At 37.3% G+C, this 27,886-nt stretch overlaps 1 protein-coding gene across 6 annotated transcripts in view; it reads left to right on the top strand.

Annotated features, from left to right (window-relative positions):
* The window catches only part of nfic (nuclear factor I/C), a 128,486-nt gene that overhangs the window by 44,074 nt on the left and 56,526 nt on the right, over positions 1 to 27,886 (top strand). For all 6 annotated transcript variants that reach the window (XM_051904611.1, XM_051904615.1, XM_051904614.1 and 3 more), the window contains exon 2: positions 5,621 to 6,152. In XM_051904611.1, the coding sequence (XP_051760571.1) occupies positions 5,621 to 6,152 (532 nt within the window). The remainder of the gene's footprint in view (positions 1 to 5,620; positions 6,153 to 27,886) is intronic.

Below are 27,886 nucleotides of genomic sequence, written 5' to 3'. Positions count from 1 at the left end.
CAGGATTGGAACGACATGAGGGTGAGTAACTAATGACAGAATTTTCATTTTTGGGTGAACTAACCCTTTAAACATATCCTTATTTGTTCCCCAGAACAAAAACAAAAAACACTTTCCTTATACATTTTTATCACTTATACATTTTTATCAAAAAAAAAAAAAAAAAATCCCATTTACTCTCTAGGTCCATAGTTTTTAAATATACGCTTGGTGACATTTTTAGTGCATATTTTATTGCTGTAAAACTTGTCTAGAAAGGATTCAGGACAATGAAATACCCAGAATATCTCATTGTAAATGTGTCCCAAACAGAAGCATGCCTACTCTTTTTGTTATGTTGTCTCTGAAAGAATGTCGAAGTTGAATCCATTACCCAGATCCTAGACGATCCACTTCTCAGCCAGTCAGTAGAAAGAGAAAGAAAGTGCTTTTGGCAACAGTGCAGGAAGGGTGGGGGGGAGAATGTCTGCTGTTAATGCTCAGAGGGCATTCTGGGTAAATTGCAGTGTTACAAAAATTAAAGGCTCACTGGCATTTTCTTTCCTTTGGCACACTGATCTCTGCACAAGGTGAAAGGTGTATCATAGCAAAGTATGAAAACAGCGGAGTTATTTAATTGATCGCTACATATGGTTTTACTAAAATAGTAGTTTTAAAAGCCGGCAGTTATTTTTATTGCTAATGATGTGTCTTGGAAAATCTTCTAATTCTTCAGGATCATGATCTTCAATTCTCCTGACCGCATAATTTTGGGAAAACTGTCTGGGAAAAGCTGAGCCTCGGGACACATGCTTGTGACACGCAGAGTGACCATAGCAACACTTTGTATGGGTGTGTGTGACCGCAACACCCCAGTTTTGTCATCATTTGGACTTCTCCACTCCCTCCCTCATTCCCGCTCTCTCTCTGTCTCTACTTGGAAAAAGATTTGTGCAAAAGAAAAAAAATCACATTCTCTGTTTAAGACATAATAAAGATGGTATCCGAGCAACGGACAGGAATAAAAACACATTTCCCTGAGCTCCGCAATAACAAAATGATTCAATTACTGCATAAATACAGCTGTGCGTGTGTGTGTGTGTGTGTGTGTGTGTGTGTGTGTGCGCGGCTGACAGAGCGAGAGCGGCTGAGTTGGTAGGCCTGGCTTTTTTAGGACACTCCAGTGGTCACCGTTTCCCTCATGCTATCACAGCCGCCCTGCCATCAGCCTCCGTCAGATCAAAGATGCTCAGTTCATCTGCCATAATGAAGCCATTCATCAGCCATGTTTATCAATAACATTCTCATCCTTAATGTGCACACGAAATGCAGTCAAAGCGCTCTTCTCAGACTGATTGTAGTAAAAACAGAGCATTCCGTTGGAGCGCGTCCAGGCCTAATATGGAAAAAGACAGAGTAGGCAGGAGGGGGAAAGAAGGAAAGAGACAAATGCAATATGCTTCTCAGTTCTCCACTAAAAGTCTTCATGTTGGTGTTGTAAATAATGTAGCAGTAAAGCGGAGAGTTTAAAATTATATATTTCCAGGCCAGAGATGTGGCCTTATCGCGCTCTGACACATTGAGCCGTGGTGCTTATGTGGGCGACACAGGTTCAAGTTGAGCTCATGTTGTTTCCCGATCCCACCCCGCTTCTCCTCATCATTTCCCATTTATTCTTATCAAGGGCTTGGCTGTATACATTGTGTGATGTGTGTCAGCTGGTAGAAATTTTACTCTAGTGTGAGATGTATTTATGGGCAGGATCGTTTTAATTTATGTACTTGTTAGCAACACAGAAAGTTATATAAAATTACTAAGGATACCAAAATAGTCAAGATGAGGAACAACTTGTTATTAAGAGGTTGCTGTGCGTTGTGGCTAACCTATTATTTAACTATTTTTTTATGATTTAAATAGCTAATCATTTATAACTTGCCACATTAATGTAATGATGTATTGTGACATATCTAAGTGTTTTCTATATTATCACCTGTACAGCAGCTTTAGATGTCACTCATCTAATCAGAATTTAATTTTATTCAGTGTTTTGTTTTTAATTTAATGTGATGCTGTTTTTGCACTGATGCCAGACCTTTTATTCATGTTACGAGTAACCAAACCTTTTTATTTGTGTCATCTAGTTCTCTTTCATTTATTAAGTATTTAACTCGCCTGATAATTCAAATTATTCATTACCACACGTTTATTTAATGTTTAATCCATTTTTTTTTCTTTTTAATTAATATATATTATGTAAGGGATAATCCACGGCTAGCTGTGCATTACACGATTTTAATGCACAACGTGAAGGCAAAGAACCACCTGACGCAAATTGTTTAATGCAGAGCTAGTCATGGATTATCCCGTTAATACCATGGTCATTTGGCAGCATTGACAAGTTAAAACTGTTATTGATGTTTGGAGCGCAATATTTGACCGCAAGGGTAAAAATGATGGTTATTTTCATCAGTTACAGCTCGTTAGATCTAGCATTCTGCCCGCTTTGAATCAGACATGGAGATAATGTTGTGTGTGAGGTAATATTTATTCAAATTAATGAATTATAGCATTTATTTAAATTAATTATCGAGAGAGAGAGAGAGAGATGAGAGATGTGTGTGTGAATTACCTGCGTCTTTTCAGCATCTATTGACAATGAAGCTGTGAGTTTAATTACTTCAGCTATTTTATTAATAAAAGTCGCAACTTTTGATAAGTGCTCCTGAATGTTTCTGTGTGCAGTGCGATGTCCAGTCTTTGTGGTGTGCGAGTGACGTATGCTTGTGTGTGCGTATGTATGTGTATATATATATATACATAAACACATTTATTTATTAATTCATTTATTAATAATTCATTTAGTTATTTTAATTTATTTTTTTGCAGAATTGGTCCTTTGGAACTATGATATATACTGATATATACTGGTCGTAATTTTGGTCGTGTTCAGGAAACCTGTTTGCAATTCTGTTTAGCGACACTAGCGGTGTAGAAATTACACAGTTTCCCAGTCCTATGTGTGCTTAAGCCAGGTTTGGGCCTCATTTGACCTGCCTCTGAGCTTTTTCCAATGCTGCGGAAAGGAGAAAATGCCCAACAAATGTTTATTTTTGCTGGAGTGGTTGGTGCTGCTGAAGCTAGAGCAATGAAAGGAGCTCTAAAGAGAAGAAAATACATCCATACACGTTTGCAGGGAAACAGGCCCATCTCTAATCCCCCTCTATTCCTGAAATCACTATTTCCTCCTGGCGTTTCCTTCCTGGAAATTTTCACTGTCAGTGGGTGCAAATTGTGTCCAGACTTGACTTAAGTTCTCAAGCCAGAATGTCCGTTTGAATATTTGTTCAATGGATCCAAATTTAGTTTGGGAAACTATTTTGGGTCAAACTATTTTGAACATTAACATAGCTAAATAAAACAACCTTACCGTTTCTCTAAACACATGCAATTGAACCTGAGGAGGGTTTAGCAGTTTTTTGGACATCATATCTTGTGTCTGTTTGTGCAGCTTGGTTCTCTGGTTTTTGTCAGCCTTAATTTCCCATATTCTTTCTTTCTTTCTTTGTAAATCTTTGTAAAGTTTACTCAGTAACTGTATCAGTTCCGTCTGAGTCGACTGATTACAGATGTGAGTGTGTACAGTGAGGCTACAGGCCTCTCAACCTCTCAATTATTGCACTCTGTTTGCTTTCAGCTTCTCCCAGTGCAAAAATTGAAATAGCCAGAAATAAAAACATTATGCCCTGCTGTTGCTATTAGGTTTAAATCTGTTAAATCTGGTTTTCTTTTTCAGCTCATCTCAGCGAGAACACTCCTAAAAGAGGTTTTATAATCTTTTCAACACAATTGTGAAGCAGCACAAGGACAGGGCAGTCAGTTTTTGTGTTCTCCATGTCTGAATAAGTACATATGCAAATTGGGTCCTTTCAAAATGTTGCACTGAAGCAACACTATTCTGCTGAAAACATCATTTGTGATTAGATTCAAGTATATTTGGCACTGTTTTTTCTTCCTTTTGTTGATTTCTGTTCTTTTTTTAATATCAACATGCATTGGTAAAGTAAATGATGTATTAAACAGAAATGTCTGTAAAATCCTAATATAAAATTAAGTAAAATTATTAATAATTATTATTTATTATATGCATCAAGGGAAAAGGTATTTTTTAATATTTAAAATATTAATAATTATAATAATTTCTTTTTTTTTTTCCCCTTGATGCAAGTGTATTAACATAGTCTGGGTTGTATTTTATTTTATCATGAGTAGAGTTGTTCATGGTCTTTTCATAATTTGTGTCCAACTGTACTACATTTGAAATGCTATCCTAAATGCATGATTTTACGACTAGTTGCATTCATTATTTACATTCAGCATTGTTTTTTTCGCTGCTGTTCACGACCTGTCAGAACATACCTAAGGCTCATTTTTGGCCCTTGACCCGCCAGTTGAGGTCTTGAGGGTGGTGTTTTGAAGAAGGTGTTTAAGAAGAGGGATGTTTTAGTTTAGAAGACAGTAAAAGTTTCAGGAGATGGTTTCTGTGGAGCATCTGTAGGAGTGTAAGAGCCTTCGCTGCCGTAAGCTGTAGAACTTATCGCATGAGATCCACAGCGTGCCGAAGTCACGTCTCATTATGTTCCTTTAAAACCTGCTCAGTGCTTGCAGCACAACCAGACCGGGGAGTGCTGTGTTTTTCTCTCTCTCTCTCTTTTTCTTTATTTCTCTCTGTTTGAATTACTGCGGCCAAGCAGCCCTTGGCCATTTCTCTCTCTCTCTCTCTCTCTCTCTCTCTGTGGTTGCATTGTGCCTAAGCAAAAGTGACACGCTGGTAACTATGTCATGCTATATTGATGCCACAGCTGACATCATTCAGCTTGAGTCTGAGTTTCATTACTTTGCCATAAGCACAAAACCCTCCTATTGAACATAACTTCATTCGCATGTGGGGATTTTTTGGCTGATGATTATCACAACTGTAAGGCAGTGCTCTCATTATGACTGTTTTATGCACACACATGCACAAATGGCCACGGTGGTGCATATAGAGCTTCAAGTCTTGTTAATGATAATTGATAGATGCGCATGTTTAATGTTCGGTTGGGGTTTTAGTAACATTTATAGCACGGTCTGGTGCTAGTTTAGGGTTTTAGAAATGGTCAAATATGGAAGTAATTAGTCAGACCAAATGAATGCCGCGCTAAACGGTTAAGAGACTGCGGTTTGCAACGTGCCTGGGAGGTACATCTGTGTGTGTTGTTGTTGTTGAAAACTTACCACTGAAAGTGAAAATAGTCAACAAAACATAATTGGATAAATGATGACTGCACATGGGGCTTCGGCAAAAGATGGAAACAATGGAAGACTGTGGGTGGGATAGAAAACAATTAACTGTGAAATCTGTTGAATATCATTGAGACTTTTTTTTTTTAGAAAAAAATAAATCTGGAATTTACATTTTCTGTTTTGGTGAATAACACAGAATGGGAAAAAACGCATTTCATTAAATGCGTCAATACATACAGAGCCAAGATGATTCATTTCCTCTTTGTACTTGAATTGAACTGCAGATGTGGCTTTTGCTTGTCAGAAAACACAATGAGTAAACACAATGAATAACTCGTCTTTTGCTGTTCTTTTCCAGGATGAATTCCATCCGTTCATCGAGGCGCTGCTGCCGCACGTGCGTGCCTTCGCCTACACCTGGTTCAACCTGCAGGCCCGCAAGCGCAAGTATTTCAAAAAGCACGAGAAGCGGATGACCAAGGATGAAGAGCGCGCCGTCAAGGACGAGCTCTTGGGCGAGAAGCCCGAGGTCAAACAGAAGTGGGCGTCACGCCTCCTCGCAAAGCTCCGCAAGGACATCCGGCCGGAGTGTCGGGAGGACTTTGTGCTGTCCATCACAGGGAAGAAGCCTCCGTGTTGCGTCCTCTCGAACCCAGACCAGAAGGGGAAGATGAGGCGCATAGATTGCCTGCGTCAGGCGGATAAGGTCTGGCGTCTGGACCTGGTGATGGTGATTCTGTTCAAGGGCATCCCGCTGGAGAGCACGGACGGGGAACGGCTGGTCAAAGGCGGCCAGTGCTCCAATCCCATTCTCTGCGTCCAGCCCCATCATATCAGCGTGTCCGTCAAAGAGCTGGACCTCTACCTCGCCTACTTTGTGCAGGAGAGAGGTGAGTTTGCCACGCTAACATTGGTTTTGTATAGTTTTTGCACATGTGAACAAACCTCGCCCATTCAATACCAAGGGAGTGGACGGTTCCCGTAACGACGGTTCTCGGAACTACGCTTCCGCTGAACCGTGACGGGAAGTCATGTTGTGCAAAGGTACAGAGAAACCTAAGCTTGTGGAGTGGCAGTTTTGGCATGTGGCGTAAATCACAGAAAGATGCTCTGGCTTGTTCTTCTGAGAAAGCTGTTGACTCATCATCCTGTGCTGCTTAGTACCAGGAGCGCCAAATTTTGAGTGCAGCTTTGGCTTGCAGGCCTCAGAATGCACCGTGAGGCACCGCACTAGTTGACTTTTACAAACCAGAGCTATGCTGTCAGAATCACTGACGTGTAGTTGGTTTTAATCAGAGAGACACAAAGAATGGGAGTTTAAGACATAAGCAGAGCCAAACACTGTAAATCATTTAAAATAAGTGGGTCTGCTCTGACAGGCAGGTAGATGTGTTTCAAGCTACTATATGTTTGTTGTTTAATTGGAGCTTCTATGAAGGCTGTTGGGATACATGGTCTGATGTACCCTTTAGCCCTGTATTCATCATGTGAACTGTAACCTTGGTTCTGTAAGCTTGGTTCTGCTATACTGTGACACCATAAACATTTTGCAGGTATTCAAAGGACACAAATTCAGAGATAAACATCAAATAAACACAGAATTTATATATTTTTATATACACTCTCATTTGAAACTTTTTTAAAGAAATTAATATTTTATTCAGCAAGGACTCATTAAATTGATCAAAAGTGACAGTAAAAACATTTATAATGTTACCAAAAAAAAAAAAAAAAAGATAAATTCTGTTCTTTTGATCTTTTTATTCATCAAATAATCCTTAAAAAACTGTATCATGGCTTCCAGAGAAATATTAAGCAGCACAACTGTTTTCAACATTAATAATAATAAATGATTAGCACAAAGCACAAAATCAGCATATTAGGAATGATTTCTGATGCATCATGTTACAGTGAAGACTGAATTAATGGGTTCTGAAAATTCGGCTTTGAAATAAATGACTTTTTAGAATGTTTTCAAAGAGAAAACAGTTATTTTTGATTGTAATAATATTTCAAAATATTGCTGTTTTTACTATGTTTTTATCAAATAAATGCAGCCTTGGTTAGCATAAGAAACTTCTTCAAACAAAGATCTTACCGACCCCAAACTTTGGAATGATAGTGCATATATATATATATATATAGGTTCAATTTAATCATTGTTTTTAACAAAAAATAGTAGTAAAAACTAACTTATAAAGAATTTACTATAATAAACTTACAGTTAAGCAAGCTTGCACTTTGTTTCGAATATATGACTTTAATAAATGTATAAATTTAATAATAACTTTAATAAATTGAATGTAAACTTAGTAACTCTGTATCTGCGCGAGGATACCAGCAACAACATTGAAAGAATATGATGTAATTATCCGTGATGCAAACTCCAGCCACAGGACTCAAACTGAGAAGCCGTAACCAGAAGTTCATCCACCTAGAAAAGTAGTCAGACCTCAAAATTTAACGGCTTAAACAACAAACGTTTTTACTGCTTACTTTCTTGAACTTAACGACAAACATTACATTTCTGCTCTCCCTAAGCTTCCGTTGTATATGTATTGCTCTAGATGCATTTTCCGCTTGTTTTTGAAAACCAGTATGAGTAAAGTATGAGTCAACATTATTTTCTGCGGTAATTAACCGCATGCCCCAGATGATGTATATATGATCTATAGGCACCACGTAGAAGTTACAAATTTATAAACTTTAAGTTATAAACTTTAAAGTAAAACCGTTCACTTTTCACATTGATTCAGAATTAATTAGAAGTATAAGATGCTCAGTCTCGGTGACCACATGGTATGTGTGTAGGTTGAGGATGTGCAATGCATATAAGATCAGTTGAGTGGTCAACGTGACCGGATGATGAAATGTGTATGTGTGTGCATGTTTAGTGCGACAGCAGTTAGAGTGACTCAGCATTCTGAGTATGCGTGAATAGTGCGATAGCATCTCTCTCAAATTCCCTCTGTATTAGATTGTGTTCCAAACCTTTTATTAAATTACCAGGTCTCAATGATGTTGGAATTGTGTTTATTCTCTTTTTCATGGTACTCTACATCTCTTGATATACAGAAGAGTCTTGTATTTGTGCACCTTTGATATATGCATACCAATCACACCTGTAAATGAAAAACTCTTTATACAGCAGTTAAATCCGGTCCTCAAATTTGATTGGTCGAGCAGCGCTCCAAAAGTACTGATAAATAGGCCAACAACACTGGAACTTTTTACCGTTTGTATCACTCCACTTGTGTTTGCAGTGCAATACAGAATCATTCAAAAGCTTTTCGAAAGAATAGGCCATATTTTTTAGATGAAATATGCAGTAAAACAGTAATATTATGAAATATTATTACAATTTAAAATGAATGTTTACTATTATAGTATATTTTTAAAATGTATTTTTTTTTCCTTTGATGGCAAAGCTGATTTTTCTGCAGCCATTACTCCAGTCTTCAGTGTCACATGATCCTTCCAAAATCATAAGCTGCTCAAGTGCTCAAGTAGGCCTAACTTTTTATTAATGTTGAAATCAGTTGTTCAGCTTATTACTTTTGCTGAAACTGTGATTTATTTATTTTTTTCAGTATTCTTTGATGAATAGAAAGCTCAAAAGAACAGCATTTTTTTTTAAATAAAATCTTTTGTTGCTGAATAAAAGCATTAATTTCTTTGAAAAAAAAAAATCATACTGACCTAAAGTTTTGAACAGTAGTGTATGTCGTACCATTTCACTCACATATTCCAGTCTTTTTGTTGTTTGGCGACTCATAAAATTTGATTCTTTGGCTTTTTTGTTAACTAAAAAATGTTATTAATCAACTTTTATTCATTTATTCTTTTGTACAAAAACAATATCATATCAGCATGAGTGCAGTAGAAGGAAAGAAATGCTTGCCAAGCATTTGAAAATTATTTTAGTCTACAGCTGCAGCCTGCCTTTTTTCTCTGTCTTTCATTCCCTTTACTTTCTCGTTCTTTCTCTTTTCTGCCTCTTTTTCTCTCCGCCCCCTCAGGCGACCTTCACCCTCAGTCGTCTGGGTCAGTCAGGCAGCCTGCATGTCACCTGACCTGCCTAATAGCCTACAAACTCCTTGTTGTAAACAGTCCGATAAGGAACTGTGTCCATTCGCCCTCACTTCTACTAACGGCAGCACCACAGAGAGAAAAGGAGAGGGAGTGCAAGGAAAGGAAAAGGGGGAGTGGCTGAGAAAAAGGCGAGAGTGAAAGAGGCGTACAGTCAGCATTTGCACTTAAAGGCACAGGGCCATCTTTCACTTGCAAGACATGCTCAAATTCCATTCATCTCGGTGAAGTTGAACAGGGCCAGCAGTGTTTCTGCAGCAGCAGCTGTGTGTATTAATGTGTGTGCGCTCTCAAACTTTCAGCTCTGTTTCGGTATCTTTGCTAATGGAGCGAAGAGCAGGGTGGGGCGGGGGTCCTGCATGGCGGCCAGATCGAGAAACAGTGGCCATTACTCTTACTGCCCTCCTTCTCTCATTCAACAGGCTATTCGCTTCGCAAACGCTTTAACCACAAGTCTCTCGGGGTGAAACTGCTCCCTCGAAAGATGATCAAATTAATTACATTTTTGAAAGATTAGGCTACCAGCCTCATTAGAGATATACGATTTATCTAGCGCTCAGTTTCGGGCTGTATCGGTTTCCAGCAGGGTCACATGACCTGGCTTGTGCCCCAGTCCTCCTCTGATCTTTTTTTTTTTTATAACTCTCATGCTCTGAAGCTTTTGCTGGGACAATAAATATTACACTTGTCAAAACAAACAGGATGGTGGTTTGACCGAACCAGAACACACGGTTGGTTTGGTGGCATTGGAGTCATGTGTGCCAGATGTCAAGCTGAGGCTCAGTCTCCAGGCCCCGGTATCCTGCCGTTTGTGTTCGGTGAACAAAGAGACACTAAAACTCATAGACTCTCATTTCATTTGTTTTACATGTGAGAATGCACTATTAGTCAGCCAAGCAGGAAGATGCAGCAAACATACACGTGCACACATGCACACATGCACACACTCACACACTCACACACATGTTCAGTAAACACAGAGGAGCTGGAATGTGCTCCAGTGCTCTGGCAGCGGAAATTTGGGAGGGGTGGGAGAAGGAGGGTCAGCTCAGGTCAAGTTCACAGCGCAGTCGGCCTCCAACAGGGGGAGGTGTTCAGCGTGCTTATCTTCTTAAAGGGCCAGCAGCCTGTTGACCAAAGCAGCACATGTTGGGTTATAGCAGGAGAATTGTCATTTTGTCGTTTTGTCTTTTTTTTTATTTTTTATAACATTTTATATATAACATTTTTAACTGTCTTATACTGTACAGGTATGTCAGTGATAATTGCTGATGTAAGTTACATTGTAATAAGCTCTTACCATCAAATATACAGTGGGGGTCCATAAGTCTGAAACCATATTGAAAAACCATATTGATTCAAAAATCTAATTTATTCCTGGAAATACACACATTTTTAGTAATTTGGTACATTTTAAACTAAGAAATATAATGTAAAATGAATAATAAATATTTAGTTCAGTTCTGTGTTTCTTGGTAACTAATCAAATAAGTAAATTGACATTGGTAACATTGGTCATGTGAACTCTTAGATGGTCAGATGGCACAAGATGTTCTTTGGATCCTTCTCAAATCATGCGGGAGAACAAAGAGTTTATGCAGCTTGAGTGCTACTGTCAATAAAGCATAAGAGACACAAAACATAATAAGACAACTTTTCTCTAAGGTTGTTAGGCTGATACTATAATTTCCTCTGAAAAAGTATTTTATAGTGAGATATTTTTACTGGTGGTCCAAGATGGTTAAAGTGGCAGAGATATTGTTACACAATAGGACTGACAGACAAAGGTATGATTTCCTGACACGAAACAAGACCTGCTTGCTTGTGGCTGAAGCTTGTGGGTCTTATGAAGAAACATCAAAGTGTTTCAACCTCAAGGAACTTTGTTTTCACACTTTACTGATTCTTTAGGTATTTCAGTGAAAGACCTGCTATTTACTGTAAATAACTGTTAGCCTAATCCTCTGCCTGCTTTCTGAGCAGTGCTTCCTGAGAGAGAGAGAGAGAGAGAGAGAGAGAGAGAGAGAGCACTCTTGTGAAAAGAGTCTGACATGCAGTCTCTCTGTCTGAAGGGAGAAATCTTTGGAGTTGGAATATGTCAATATTCAGTAACATAACTCATAGAGAAATCAAAGCTCCATTATATCATGTCAGTAAAAACTTGCTCTGTTGCATAAGGGTCATATCTGTAAGATGTCTTAAACTAAGAAAATAAAAAGTATTATTTCAATTTATTTACTTGATTATGATTTTTTAAAATTTAGTAAATAAGCTGTATATATTTATGCATATATATATATATATATTTTACATATACTCTGAAAATAATAAATATATTAACATTATATGCACAAAAATATATTGGCTTTATTTGTATTTATTAATTATTATTACTATATAATTATTATTTTTGAAATTTTAGTGAAAAAATTGCAGATTGTGCCAGGGGTTTGTAAACTTATGAGCAGAACATGAATGTGGCAATTATATATTAATATTTTTCCATAGTTACCAAGTTAACTAGAGATGAAAACCCCGAAATAAATGAAATAACCAAGAGAGTTGAGAAAGGGAAAACGAAATATGAAGTGACTGTAACTGAGCAAAAGACACACAGAAAAAATAAAATAGCATGAGAATAAATCAAAGAATGTATAAATATATATATATATATATGGCGAGAGAGAGAGATGCACACAGAGGGAGGTCACAGATGAAAGTCAGAAGCATTGCAGCTCTATGGTAATCAATCTGTCAGATCAATGTGTGGGGCAGCCGGGCAGAATACAGCTCATAGTGCTGACTGTTCACAACACGCTTACTGCTCCACTCCACATGAGATACGCTGACCGCCCCCTGAGACCGCAGTGGGACTGGGCATCCAGAAAAGTGCAAATCTGAGTCCAAAATTAATACTCACCAAGCGGAGAATGTGTTGTTTTGGTGAGCAAATAAAATCATATTGTTTTAGGAATCACAGTAACAGTGTAAGAACCAGTCATCTGCACAGTAATTTGATTGGACAAGCAGAATTATTACATTTTATTTTTGGACTTTCTTTTCACTTTTTAATAAATCTGTTGCTTAACTGGGCCTCATACGATTCAGTCCTGTGATAATGGGCTAATAAAATATTGTAACTTCGTGTTCTAGCTAATAAATATTAGCGTCAGGTGATATGACAGAACGGTGTCTTCTATCAACACGCATAGCTGTGCAATGCTTCCATATTAAACTACACCTGATAGTTAACATCAGCTCAATCAGAAGTGTGCACGTACTCCTCATGACCTTACATAGCCTCCTGAAGAGTGCGGGTGATAACCAGACATGGCTCCTTGCTGATTAAACAGTGACTCCCTGATAAACCCCTCATGCATTACTGTATCACAACCGCTGTTTCAGGTCACCATCATTCTGCCATCTGGAACTCTTCGCATTTCTGCTTAGTGGAAATTTAATAGAGGCCACCTGAACTATCTGAGCCGTGGAGCCCAATTTACCAGACGTTTGTTTTCACACAACTATGAGTGTGAAACTCTGCTTTTATTTGATTTTATGACATCTTTATTAAACACTTTATGATATGGTTAAATTTAAGTTATTGCTTTAAATATTATGCACTATACAACATTTATAGGTTAATGTTAATGTCTGTATATACTAAGACTTGTTTCACATTTCAAGTTGTATAAATTAACAGTTGACAATAGTATATATATATAAATTAATATTAAATTAATAAATGCTATAGTTTATTTGTTGATAATACATTTTGACTTAAGTTTAAATTTGTCAAATTGGTAACACTTTACAATAAGGTCACTTTACCTAATAGTTGATGTATTAACTAATGAACCATGAGCAGTACATTTTTACAGTATTCATTACTTTGTTAAAGGTAAACTATGCAACTTTTTTTGTTTAAAATTAACAAAATTTAAATATTGAGTCAATACATCATCAATTCTTCTTCCAAAATGTGTTTTTGTCTTACCCTGATTCACTATGGTAAGCCTATTATAAGTGTTTATATTTTAGGCCTGTCAGAATGGCTTTCACAGGAAATTGCATACATATGCCGCTTGCCCGTGCGTGTTTCGTCATATCCGTAAATAGAGAAAAGCTGCTCCGGCTGCTTTGAGTGCATTTCAATCAGGGAGTCGGCCATTTTAAGGGCTGTCTCAATCGCAAAATCCTTCCATTAATGCTTTAGAAATATTTTTCATTGTTAGTTAATGTTAACCAATGTGGTTAAACACAAAGTTCTGTCATGAAACTCAAGATGGCGCAGGCTAATAGGTCCTTTAACTCAACTTGCTCATAATCACATCATCTATAGGTCACAGCTGATTGGTTTCTGTTGTATCAGTAGCCAGTGAGATTGCGTGGTCAACCTTCAAAGTACTTGGGTAGCATTTGCAGTGCAGCGCGCTTCAGAAACCCTCCACCTTCCCCACCTCCACCTGTATAGATCTGCTATGGTTAATTCATGTACGCTATATTGTACAGCAGCAGCATGTCTTACTTGCTCACAGCAGCATGTTGTGTATGTATTGGCAGTACCAAGTCCTGTACTTGGTCTGTAGCAGCAGCAGTAGCAGCAGCGTAGCAGATCTATTCCGCCAAAACCAAACATATCAACATTGTCATACCCATTACCATGCCAAACAGTCCAAGAGTTATCATGACAGAACTAACATTAACAAATGAAACCTTTTTATAAAGTGTTACCCATCTTTAAAGTTGTAAACATTTATTAAACGTTTATATTACATTTTTAAAAAAATGTTACTTTTTATTTGTTTATATTATTTGTATTTATAATATTGAACTTTTCCAGGTTTAAATGGATTTTAAATTGCATATTTTGGACCCACTGTATGTATTAATGAATGATTTGTATGTGCGTGCAAGAGTAGCTCTTGTCCTTGACTTGTCAGGGTGTTTGTGACTGGCAGCCACACACATTTTAGTCTGCTTTATAATGAAAGGAAGGCGTTTACATGATACTCACTGTTTGTGACTCCTTGTCTGCCGATCACTCTACTAAACCACTACTAATTGGAGTATGTGTGTGTGAGTGAAAGAGAGAAAGTGTTTGAGGTTCTAGGGGGATCAGCCCTGCTGGGCGTCTTGGATTACAGACTCTTTATATTAGAATAGGTGGAGGGAATGAATGAAGAAGTGTAGGGAATCTGTTTGAACCATCGGGAGACCGAAAGTGAGTATGTTTGCGTGACAGACCGACGGTGTCCTCGAGCCCTATAAAAATTTTTCCTCTGAAATGCCTATGCCCCAGCTGTTACAGTGCAGATAGACAACTCCATTGACTTAACCCACCCTGTCTTTGCTCTGCCAGGCTGTGTGTGAAAAAGAGTGTCAGCTTCATTTCTCAACCTTAGCACAGCTGCCAGTGACCACTATGAGGGCTATAAGGACTTGCACTGAGGGGAGAATTCGCTAAACAGTTGCGGCAGTTTTTCACATGGTATTTCAGTGTAAAACCATGCACCTGATTCACTCTTATTCCAGAGTGGCTATGTGCTAAATGGGAATATTAAAGTGATAGTTCACTCAAAAATGAAAACTCTGTCATTATTACTCACACATGTCATTTCAAACCTGTATTGCTTTATTTCCTCTGTGGAACACAAAAAAAGTTATTTTGAAAAATGTTTCAACTGTTTTTTCTACTCATTGAAAGTCAATGGGCTCCAAAACAACACTGGAGCTCACTGACTTTCACTGTAAAAAAAATTCCATCTACAACTTAAAAAAAAACATATGTTGCCATGACTTAAAAAAAAACAAACATGAAAAATAAAATGACTTTGTCTAAGTCTTTCATTTAAATACTGAAGACACATTAGCACATAACTAAACTGGAATAAAAGTGAATAAGCAAAAATATGCATTTTTTTAATACCAAAATACCATATTCAAATGTATTAGTATCCATTATGGAAATTATCATTTTTGTATAAAAATATAATTAATTAATTTAAAAATACATTTAAAAAAATGGAAAAATTAAAAATGTCCAAAATTGGACATTATGTAGCAAGTCACTGAGCATGGTGCTACCGTAAAGAACAAGTTTGGGGATCGAAACTGAAATATTCGATTGAAACCAGGTACATCAAAGTGTCATCTTTGGCACAGATTTAAAAGCTTTTTCAAGTTTGGTTGGAATCCCCTTGATTTAGTTTACTTTCAATACGTGTCTAAACTAATGCTTTTGTGACCACAAATGGGAAATTAAATTGGTATCATTTTCCATCTTGACTCAGAAGGATGTCTGAAATGACGACAACGGAAGCCATCCCCCCTGATCAGGAAGTGACACTCTCATTTTTCTTTACCGTTGACAGCTCTGTTTAAATGCCGTTACCGAAACTTCTTTGCAATATATGAAACTTGAAAAATACGCACTTCTACACACACTGACGCAAGTGTCTTAACTTTACAAGAAGCTTTTCTTTGTGACAGCAGTTTTCTTCTTTAATGTGGTATTTTGTGACAAGACAATTGAAAAATTCCCTCTCTGGCTACCATGTTTTTGCTGAATTGATGAGTCAGGAGATTCGGCTTGTCATTTAGCCTTTGAGGGGCTTCCTCTGGTTTCCCCCTGATGTCTCTGAGGTTCTGGAAGTCATTCGCTGTAGCTGTTTTGGAGTTGCACAGGGATGCAGCCTCTGATGAGATGAAATGATGGCTGTCAACAGATTCAATAATTCAAAATCAATAATTTGTGATTGATCTTTTTTTTGGGGGGTAGTGTTTTTAAGGGGAAAGAAGACAATAAAATATATTTCATTTTTTAAACATTTCATTTAACATCTATTATTTTATTTATAATTATATATTATAATAAATTATATCATATATTTATTCTGTATAGTTTTATATAGTTATAATCAGGGCTCTGAACCGGCTCAAGTAACGAAAACGAAAACCGGAAACGAACAAAATTTTGACTGGAACGTAACCAGAAACGGAAACGAAATCAAATTTAATCGTTCTGAACAGAAACGCTACTTTGAAATGGCCATTTACCGGTTAATAACGTTATTTTATCGTTCTGTTTAATATTTAGATTTGGCAGTCAACCAATCACAAATTCAAATAGTACAGCCTATGCAAATGTTACGCTGACGCATCCAAAGTGTGTGAAATGCCCGCGCTGACACGCTCAGGCTCAGCTGTCAAGTCATCATAGGTTAGGTAAGTTACAATGGCAATGCCCGGGCGTTAGTTTTTCCGATGATATGTCACCAACCGTCAAGCATTAGGCCTACATTTAAGTGAAAATTAATGTCAAGTCATATGCAGCTTGTTGTGCGTTTTGAAACCAGCGAAAATTGCAGGATATGTAGAACATGAGTTCACACAACGTCACATCACGCATCTGCAGCGCTTCTGTGAATGGAGAAAACAGAATAAAACAATAGGACTACATAACACATATACAATAAAAGGGAATAGGCCTATAGGCTACGCGAAATATTTCACTTAAATAATTAGGTCTAGATTAACAAAACAAAAGTGGTTCATTGTGGCACACTCCAAAGATCTAGAAAAAGGAAACAGACATTCTGCTTGTTTTCGTTATTTGAGTGTCTTTTGTAAATGTATGAATTATGTCTTGCTTTTACCTGTATGACCATAAATTACGGAGTACAGTTTACTGTCTTGAGGGAAAAAAATTCCAGTGGTCGCGCCGGCGCCTCACGCACGCACACACAAATTCTTGCATTACTTACTTGATATTGCAGCTGTTAAATATTAAAATAAAATATAGTAAACCAAACATATAAAACGTTACACTGCTCAATTCAATTCTGTAATAGGCCCACAATCTGCCGTTTACCACCCATGACCACCGCCTGACTGTGCTGTTATGTGAAGGATGATGTCGATAATGCAAGTGAAATATAAAGCTTACATAGCCTAATAAATAGTTTTGCATTCGTCTCGAAAATGGAAACAGTTGGATTTGTGCCGATGAATTACATTATTTCTGAATAATAAAATGTGACATATACGTGACTTATCTTTTTTCCTCTCAGGAATAGTGTCGGTATTTTTAACCATGCAACAAACATTTTAAAATATCTTGAAAAAATACTTTAATTTATAAACCGTTGTTTCTCACTTTGTTTAAAAGGTTTACATTAGGACAGAATCTTGTTATAAAGAGAATTGTAGGCCTATTGGCTAAAACGGCAAATACTCTCTTTGTTTTTTAATAAATAAAATGCTGTACGTATTATTACTATTATTATTATTATTATAATTATTAAGTAGGCTACATGCAAACAAAAAATGTTATTAACCGTTATTTTTTCTGATCAAACCGGTTTCGGAATGTTAATAATACAGAAGGAACGCTGGAACAGAAACGTTAAAATACCGATTCTGCTCGGAATGAAACGATTGAATTTTTTTTTTCGTTTTTAAGCCCTGGTTATAATAATTATAATAAAAGAGTCCAAATGACTTTACATTCCGTCTGGATTTTATTTATACACTGTAAACCCGAATAAGTTGGGCTAGGTCAAAAAAATTGAGGTAATCAGTTACATCAATTTTTTTGAATTATGATGTTCCCAATTTTAAGTAAGCAGAACTACCAAGTTTTGAGTTTGTAGTACTCATGGGTAGTACTCATGGATGCTCCTAACTTGAAGTACTGAGTTAACATAAATGATTTAGTTATTTATAGGGCTGGTCCGAATACCATTTTTTTGAGCTTCGATGCTTCGGTAGTAATCAACACTGAATATTCAAAGCTTCGGAAGGAGGGGGCTGAACCTATTCTTCTCTCTAATAAAGGCAGCGTAACGACTAGAAATATGGTGTGGCCTCTTTAAGAGCTGCGCGCTCCCGGTTGAACTGTCTGCATTGTATGTGCGACTCGAGCACTGTGTGTATGCGGGTTATTTCTGTTTTTATGTTGCTCATTTAAAGTTATTTTCTTTATTAAGTAACGCTGTGGACGACATAACATCTGAGAAGGACAATTACAATTGTTTCATGGGGAATAAATGGGTCCTTATTGTTTTTTTTTCGGCCGATTCAACATGTTCATCTTACGCAGGCGCAGAACGGACGTGCTACTTGGTTGTCTTCTGTCGAGCGTTGGTTTTGTGTGTCAGGGCAACTTTGGACCCAGACGCTGCCGATGTGAGCCAACCCCGTAGACTGCTTTCGTCACCACTAGCTCGTCGGTGTCGGCTTGGTGTGTTCCTGCCTTTACCAATAGCATGGTATAACATCAGGTATAACATTTTCCTGTACATGTTTTAAGTACAGTAACTTAAAACATGTACATATACCTTACCTGCTGTCAAACCAAGCAGCATGTGCCACTTGTCACCAAGATGGTAACTCTCCAAAAACCCACATTAACAGGAACTTTTCTAAATTAGCATAACAAAATATTAATCACTACTAAATCTCCCTTACCATTAATCTTGCACAAAAAAAGAGTAAACATTATATAACACTTAATTTTAGCATTTACGCTCCCTTTCAAGTGTCATGGGCAAAGCATGCTGGGAAATAGAAATCCTAGCCCAGTTTAGTTCCTAGCCAAGTTAGTCTAAATTAAAGAAATGAGTTCATACAACTCAAAACAATGAAACAGTTCAGTTTACTTGAAATATGTAAGTGCTGTGAACTCAAAAGAAAAAAGAAAGTTAAATTACAGAGTGAAACAGTTATGAGTCAAATTTTTGTGTTTCATGTCATACTGTCCAAACTGTTGAATAGCTGCACATTGTCATCTGGGTCAGTTAGTGAAATTTTTTTGTCCTGCTGTGCTTTTTTAGTTCTGGTATATCACACAATCCTGCAGTGTCCATAGTTAAGCCGTGCTGTCCGAATTATGCTGTACATTTTACAGTTATTCAGCTAGGGGAAGGCGATGAAAGAAACTGAGCACTATAGTTCTCTCTCTCTCTCTCTGTCTGACTTTGAAGCCGCTTTGGTATTGCTCCATGGAGGCATAAGATCTTAAGGCTGAGGGATGTTTGACACACAGCAACAGATCAAAGTGTTGAAAGAGAGAAGTGACAGATGAAAGACAGAGACGAGAGGGGAGGGCAGAACCTTCCAGGTCACACACTGACATCCTCTATTGGCATCACATACTATCCTAATTTCAGTGCCTAAGATAGGACACACACATAAAGCCACAATACATGCACATTAATATACACATGGGTCATTTCTACTATGCTGTACATTTTAATGGCCCCATCATACATGCTTTTACATGATTTTTAAAGCTGCAAATTATAATTATATTTCATAATGTAGGACAGTGAACATAATGGTTAATTTTAAATAATGGAATTATTGTTTATTTACCATTTATTAATTAATTTTTTAGGTAACTATTTTGGTTTGCCACATTTGTCATTATTAACTTAATTTATTAAGAAATATTCTTTTTTTTTTTTTTTTTTTTTTTTTTTTTTTTGAAATTTCAAATTCAAACAAACATGTTTCCTTGGGAATATTGTTTTAATTAGTAATCAAATAAGTTTTTCTTATGTTCTCAATATCACTTTCTTTCTTAGTCTTTTGTAATATCCCTTTAACTAGTTAAAGCCATCAACCCGGAATTTAGGATGTTTTGAGAAAACATCACCACAAATGTTGAAATTATGTAAGTTTTTATGATGCAAGTATTTCAAAAACATAAAAATATGAACAATTTATTTCTGTCCTCTTCATTTTTTTTTTTTTTTACACAAATCAAGTTAATGTAGAAAGTAATTAAAGTGTCCATGCTTGGCCACAGTTGTTACATTTCTGAAAGTCTGAGCTCTTTTATAGAAAAACTTTCTTAAATTACAACACAAGCACTTTTTTCAGAGTTCAAAAGGTACTGCGTAACAGGAATGACCCACATCGGGTTCACAGTGTCAGATGTTGACACGTATGTCGTGTACACTTACTTCATTTTAGGGGATTTATAAACTTTCCTTACCATGTGCCAACTAAAAGAGAAAGGTCAAATTTTTTTTGTTTTCAATTGGTTTTGAATGGAGCTGTTGTGTCGCATCTGATGCCTGTGTATCTCTTTCAGAGCACATGGTGTCTGTGTAGTGGGTTGTGGCTTTGTAATGTCTTGTGTGACTTGCCTTGCAGCAGCAGAGACAACTTGTTTGCCCACCCCCAACCTAAACCGCACACACAAACATTTCTACTCATTTCTTCACTGTAGCACCTACGATCAGAACATGTGGGGTTTTTGCGTCTTTCGTAAGCGGAAATACACTGTACTAATTAATACTAATTTGCCATTTTGCTTACTTGGGTCAAAACCAACTCGTAGTAGACTTATGACTTGTGTTCATAATCATCTGTTTAGCGGGTTGTTGGAAAGACTAGGTGATCTTAGGGAAGGCCTGTGTGACTAGGCTCCACTTGACACATTTTTTAGTGTAAGTGTTGGTAAAAAAATATTTTAAATATGTAGATGGACTGTGCAACACCTGATTCCCCTAACTGTCACTCAACACATAACTCTTAAAGTTTAGCCTCTTTAAATAGCTCTGCGACAGCATTGATGCCTCATAAGTCTTTGAAATCCTTTCCCAGAAGTCCTTTTTGGGTCTCATGCTAATGATTGCTTCGTGCGCAGTGATTTACACTGGGGAATCCTGGGAGAACTGTAGTCTTGGCCCAGTTTAGGCGCCGGGGTCCTCATCACCTCACCATTGCCTCTGATCTAATCCTCCCTGCCCTCAAAGGAAGCAATTAAGAAGCTGCCTTTAATCCCCACAGTTAGAGAGGGAGATTGCCCGGTGCTTTGACGGCCAAATGATGCATAAGTGGTTGTTTTGGAGTGGGAGCCCCATTTGAAATCGCTTGTCCAGACTTTCTTGAGTGGGTCAGACTGTGAACTTCGGCGAACTCTGTTTGAAGTGAAGTGTGTGTGAAGAGTCAAGCGTGAAGCCGTAATAAGCAGTGTCTGTGCATATCAAACTGAAATTACGTATTGATTCTCTCATAAATTTGTTTTAGTGGTCGATTAATGGCATTTTTACAGCTTTCACCTTTAATCTACATTTAGTGGTGAAACATAAGGTTTTGTGCATCCATCCATCCATCCATCCATCACAGTATTTATTATTATTATTATTAGTAGTAGTAGTAGTAGTAATAGTATTAGTATTATATAACTAATTAGGGGTGTAACGGTACATGTATTCATCCCGAACCATCACGGTATGGACGTCACGGTTCGGTTCATGCAGTATGACGACGAATACAGACGATCCACACTCCAATCCAGAAGGGGGCACGCTTTTTAGCCTAACCTATTTTTTAACCAGCATTAACCACCAATAATCGCAATAAGCTCTGTGTTTTGCTACTTTCGTTAAGAAACAAAGTGCCATCTTTCAAACTCTGTCCATTTTATCACGAAATTCAAACAATACGATACAGTACAACTTAGTGTTTCAACTGCAGAAAGATGTTAGTAAAACAGTTTGTAAACAATATGTCACGTAGTAGGCTATTACGTTTACCATTCAGCCATTCAGTGTCCACAGCTTGTTAGTTTGCTAGAGAAATGAACTGTTTCGCTAAATAAATGCACTATACATGCTTCTAAACATACATTCATTTTTTTCAAAACCGAGGTACGTACCGAACTGTCATGTTTGTGTACCGTTACACCCTATAATTAATTATTTATAATATAGATTGTAAACAACATATAAATGCATTACTTATATGTAATATAGTAGTTATATATGTGTGTGGTATGCATTATGTATTATAGATTAAATATATATATATTATTTTAATTTGTTTACCTATATTATTAATGAATATATTATTATATATTATTAATATATTATTATTAATTATTTAATAATACATGCGTATTATTAATTATATATTATTAATATATTACAAATATATTAATGTGAATGTGTGTATATATATATATATATATATAAATTTGTTTTATATGGTTCACTTTTAATGTTTATTTTTGAAATAAGGTTTAAAATAAACAATTTTGGTATCATGTAGGGTTACTCGCAATCTGGTTCCTAAAGTAAAACCAGTTGCTCAACACAGTGAAGTTCTGAATATGTCCTCTAAAACTCTGCCGCCAGCCTCTGATTAACGCGTGCAAGGGTTTTTTATAACAAACCTCGCTGCACCGCACAGATGGGAACCATCACTCCTCCTTCAACCTTGCTTGTCTTCCCATTCCTGATATCCACCACAAGTCATCCCTTCTGCCATTTCCATTATCAGTCATTTTGTATGATAATGAGAGTAGATCCTGAAGCTTAACCAGATGTGCCGGTTTGTATGAGCGCTGCTTCTACGACATCTCGTTCACATTGGCCAGTTTAGACATCATTTGCAATGGCAATGTTTAACAGGATATAGCAGATCCTTGAAACCAGATATTAAGAGGGCTCTCCCGTTTCTTCGTGCTTTACTCATTAGCATTACCTTATCGGTAAAATCAGCTGCCCTTTCCAGTCCATGCTGTCCATATTGCCTGATTCATGGTTCAAACCACATTATATGTTAAAGGAAGTCAAACTTAATTAACGTCCTTTGCGGACATCAAATGCAATTACTCTACCATGCAGCTCCGCCTCCTCACCCTCTAATGCTTGGCAAGCATCCTGTGAGATCTTAATCCATATCCTTTGCTCATTTTGCAACACAGGGTTTGAACGAAGTGCACTTTTTACTGTTGGCTGGGGCAAGAGTGATCTAGTTTGTCGGCATGACGTATCACAACTGCCACTTTAATTTACTGCCCTCACTCTGCAGCAATGCTGAGTTTTTCACAATAACTTTCACAAAGTGAAACTCCTGTCTGACATCAGTAAACTACTCTGATCACTTTTCTGGAATTAACACTGTAAAATACACAGATTAGGCTGTGTTTGAAATCACTTTAAGGGCAATATTATGGGATAGTGCACTCAAAAATGACAATTCTGTCATTGTTTAATGTCAGGAAAAAATGTCACGGTTTCCACAAAAATATTAAGCAGCACAACTTTCAACACTGATAATAAGAATTTTTTTTTGAGCACCAAATCAGCATATCAGAAAGATTTCTGAAGGATCATGGATGATTTCATAACATTACTGTTTTTACTGTATTTTTGATCAAATAAATGCAGTCTTGGTGAGCATAAGAGACTTCATAAGTGAGCATAAGAGACTGGTCACTATGAACTGTTGTTGTGTGGAAAAATAAGAGAATACTGGTTTGGGATGAAATAAGGGTGAGTAAATAGTGACAGAAATTTGATTTTGAGTGTTTGTTTTTCATTTGCTGTTAAAATGTATTGTTTCTATTAAAAATTAACCCGTATTTAATTTTTAATTAATAATTTAAAATAAATGTTTTTGTTATAATATTAGTAATATGTGCCAATCTATTTAATTGCATACTGTAAGTATTAAAAATTTTACCTGACAAATAAAGATTATACTCAAACAGCATTAGATTAAACATCTGCATATATATTTGATACTCGCAATTTATAGCTTTCTCCTTCCTTCTAGTAGTATTTACTACACTTTTAAGGGGAAAATGACTGTATATGTGCATCTGACCCTAGGTGTTCTCTCACAAAGCTTTTGATTGACAGTTCCTCACTCCACCTATCTATCTCGCTCCTGTATGTTGATTGGCCTGTTGAGAGATCCTAACCTCTCTCAATAGGGAGCTGCCACTCTTGTCAAAGCAGCCCTGCAGGTCAGATCATGGGCAGCATTTTTTTCAGTGCCCAGTGTTAGAAACGTAAGGTCACACAGAGGGTTTTGATCATATTTTCCTTTGCCCTGGTTGTGTTATTTTGGTTTCTTTCCCTGTTAACTTCCATCCTTGCATGTTCTTTTCTCCCGTGCCAATCCTAGCTACCTTCCTTCACATCCTGTCTTCTAATTTGTTTTTTCTTCCTCCTTTGTTATGCGTCTGTCTTTCTTTTCTTTTCTCCCTCTGCCCATTTTTTTTTTTTTTTTTTTTCAGGGAAGTAAGCGGTTGTACTAATGTTTTTTTCTTTTTAAGACCCTTTTTTGTACCCTATGTTTTGGGGCTACCAGGCGATACATTGTCAATATTGATTTTTAAATGAGGTAATAAATACAGAGAGCTCGAGTCAAACATAACAATACCAGTAAACGTGGCAAAATATTGTTGCTCAGCTATTGCGGTCACGCCAAGGTCCGTTATTTCTACCATCACTCAAGCGTGTCGTATTTACGTTGAAAAGCCTCATTAAGATCGTGCTCTCCATTAAGACTCAACGCCAAGCACTGTGTGTGGGTGTTTAAACACGCTCCCATATTGTAGCTTTTTATTGTAGCATTTGGAACACGTTTTAAAGGAATGACATGAGCTGGAAACAATCTGCTCCCTGCAGCTTAAACGTTAACCCTGGTACTAGAACCCTAACTGCCCTTCCCGCTAATAGCTCCTGCGGTCGCCTAGGCCATCCTTTGGGTTCTAATGATGAAGAGTTGTTTGTGGGATGGAGCGGCTGGCAGCTGGCGTGGCTCCAGGGAGCATGCTGGGTAAACATCGTCGAGAGGGGCAGAGCTAGAAGACAGGCCCTGAGGTGCCCTTGGGTTCTAGCTGTCATTCAGGAGGTGATTGGTGTGGCTGAAAGAGGATGGGAGATTGAAGTGTGTGTGTGAAGTCGTTAATCTCAGTAATCACCCTTTCTAGAGATAGTCGCGCACTAATGCTTAGCTACACTTGAGCTCTGTTCCAAAACCTAGTGAGCTACCTGCATAGGCAGCTGGTTTCTTAGGAGCATTGAAACCTCATAAGTAGCTGATTTGGAATATAAATAACACTCTGTATATGTAGCGTAAGGGTTACTCAACACCGTTTAAATTTAATCATTTATAACTAGTTTTTTAAAAGAAAATTTTACTATTAATTAAAAAAAAAAATGAAATGTCGATGTCTCTACAATAACAGACCGGCGTGCGTCTAATAAATTATTCATTTAAAAACGTTGTGCAAGTTTACTGCAACAGTGGAGCCGTGAACTTCACATACTTTTGAAAATCCAGCGTTTAGTTGATCCTGGTAAGTGCTCATTGTCACAGTTGGAAACATGACAACGCTATCATGTTTCTTCCACGAGGGGGTTTGGCATCACAGCGTTTGTTTCCAGGCGGACCGTTAAAGAATGCGACACACACGTCTCCTGGACATCCTGTAGAATTCAACCAACCAGATGATGACTTCAAAACTCCTGAAGTGTTTCCAGATAAGTGTGCCATATGCATCAGACGTTCAGCCAACGGTCCATGGGCATGACGTCTGACCCAGGTGAAAAAAAGTACATTTCTATAATGTACTTAAAGTGCTCTAGTACACTATGGGTTTAAGTGTACTACAAGTGGTAACTAAATACATTTTTTAAATACAGAGATAGTATGTTAAAAGCACATTTTAGTTCATATTTCATGGTGTCTCAAAATAGCACAGTTGAGTACACTTAGATGTTCTTAAGATTGTCTTAAGAAGTACTAAAGAAGAATTTTTAGTATATTAAGTACAAAATTAGTGCACAAAATTAGAGCACTTTAAGTACATTATAGAAATGTACTTTTTTTTCACCTGGGGAGGCTGAGACTGTCTTCTCACTAACATTTAGATATTCAAATCGAATAAAACGTCATCAACAAAAAGAACTATGTAGGTTATCTGATTACCTTAAAAGTCCATAGATATTGCCATCAGTTCATATTGCTGTTAACACTTTCTCCAACAAGCAGATGTGATGAGACCAGTTTTCTGGTTTGGTCATGTGATGTTCGACATAAACCCAATGGAAATAATCAGCTAAAAGTTAGTCATTGCACAGTGAGGTATTGACAGTTTATATGAGGCTGTTAACATGAATATCATTTTATATAATTTTTTTAAACAATTTCTTTATTATAATATATAATATTTTTGCACAGAAAACTGCCTAATTTTATAGTTTATTTTTATATTTTACAATAACTTCCAATTGGTCCACTTTTTTAATAATAATAATATCAATAATAATAATAATTTTAATTTATAGACAAGGCTTCCATTTTTTGTTTGTGTGAGGAGTCTCTTAATGCTTCAGGACTTGTCATGTATTTTTTTTTTCCTGCAAATAGATGACATTTGTTAGTCTGCACATGCAATACAGACAAAAAGGTGCAAAAATATTGCACCTTTTTCAAACATCATATGTGCTACAGCTCCTATGTTGCCTTAAAATACTGCTTTCATAGATAGCTCACTAGGTTTTGAAACAGTATCCTCACTAACACGACAAAGGCAATGCACAAAGATCTGCTTTAGGTGTGCTAGTCTATCATGTTACGCTAGGGAAGAGTTCAAAATAGCTCTTAGGGCTTAGAACGGTGTCCTGACTCATTTGCGCGTGTGTGTGTGAGTGCGTGAGCCCATCCAGCAGGTTTCTTGATTGAGTATGTTACAAATCAACCTAAATAAGACGTAGATTGATGCTGCCCTGGAGGCAAGAAAATCTTCAAAAACACACATACAAAGAGAGAGAGGCATGTGTTGTTTAATAGTTTCTCTGCGCATTTGTAATTGAATACACTCACTCACATGAGTCTTTTGTTTTTCTCTTTTAACCTTTTACAAATCACGTCATAAGAGCTGCGCTGCTCAGCAGATGCTCTCTATGCTGTTATTCTCTACACACACATAAACAGGCTGTTTTAAGGAGGTCAGGGCCCTGGTTTCAGACACTCTATACACAGGACAGAAGTGCTGTTGGCAGTCCATCTGCTCTGGGATATAGCAAGGGACTAATGCTAGCAGGTGCCCACTAGCAACACACTTGCAGCATTGTTAGCACCAGGAAGTTTGTAGATCTACAGAATGCAATTATGCAGACATATACTCACTGTGTTGTTTATTGTATTATTGATATTATCTTGATCTGCTTTTCCTTTGAACAATCCAATGTCCCACAAAACCTTCCAGTATATGAGGTCATTTAGTTAAACTCTGTGTAGCCGGTTATGTTCAATAGAGTCTCTTTGTGTCTTGTGTTATCGCCTCGTTCCGTCTCCTCCCTTCCCTTCTGCTCCTTGCCTACAGACAGCTGCCAGTCCTGGCATCGGCGGGCAGCATCTCTGGTGGCACTGAACAATGACAGTGCCACCGATGGCACGATTGACATGCAGCCTGGAGGATGAAACAGAGGAAATTATATGGTTGTTTAGGTTTACTCAACTGTCTTACGCCACACTTGGCTAATTCATTACGTTTTGATTAAAACCTCCACTCAGCTTGGCTACAGCTGTCGTAAAGAGAGAGAGAAGCAGCTGTCTGAATTCGCAGAACAATTACAAGCGTGCAGGCTGGTGTGCCATACGCTCGCGAGCGCGCTTGAGCTTTCATCCTGCTGTTCATTCACACTGCTCTATATCTGCCCCACTCTACAGTCTACGTCTTTGTCAGCTTTAATTGCATCTATATTTACGAGCAGAG

Source organism: Ctenopharyngodon idella, chromosome 8 (assembly GCF_019924925.1).
Source record: "Ctenopharyngodon idella isolate HZGC_01 chromosome 8, HZGC01, whole genome shotgun sequence".
NCBI classification, from domain to species: Eukaryota; Metazoa; Chordata; class Actinopteri; order Cypriniformes; family Xenocyprididae; genus Ctenopharyngodon; species Ctenopharyngodon idella.
The sequence above is the reverse complement of the archived record's forward strand: the minus strand, read 5'-3'. Positions and strand labels throughout refer to the sequence as shown.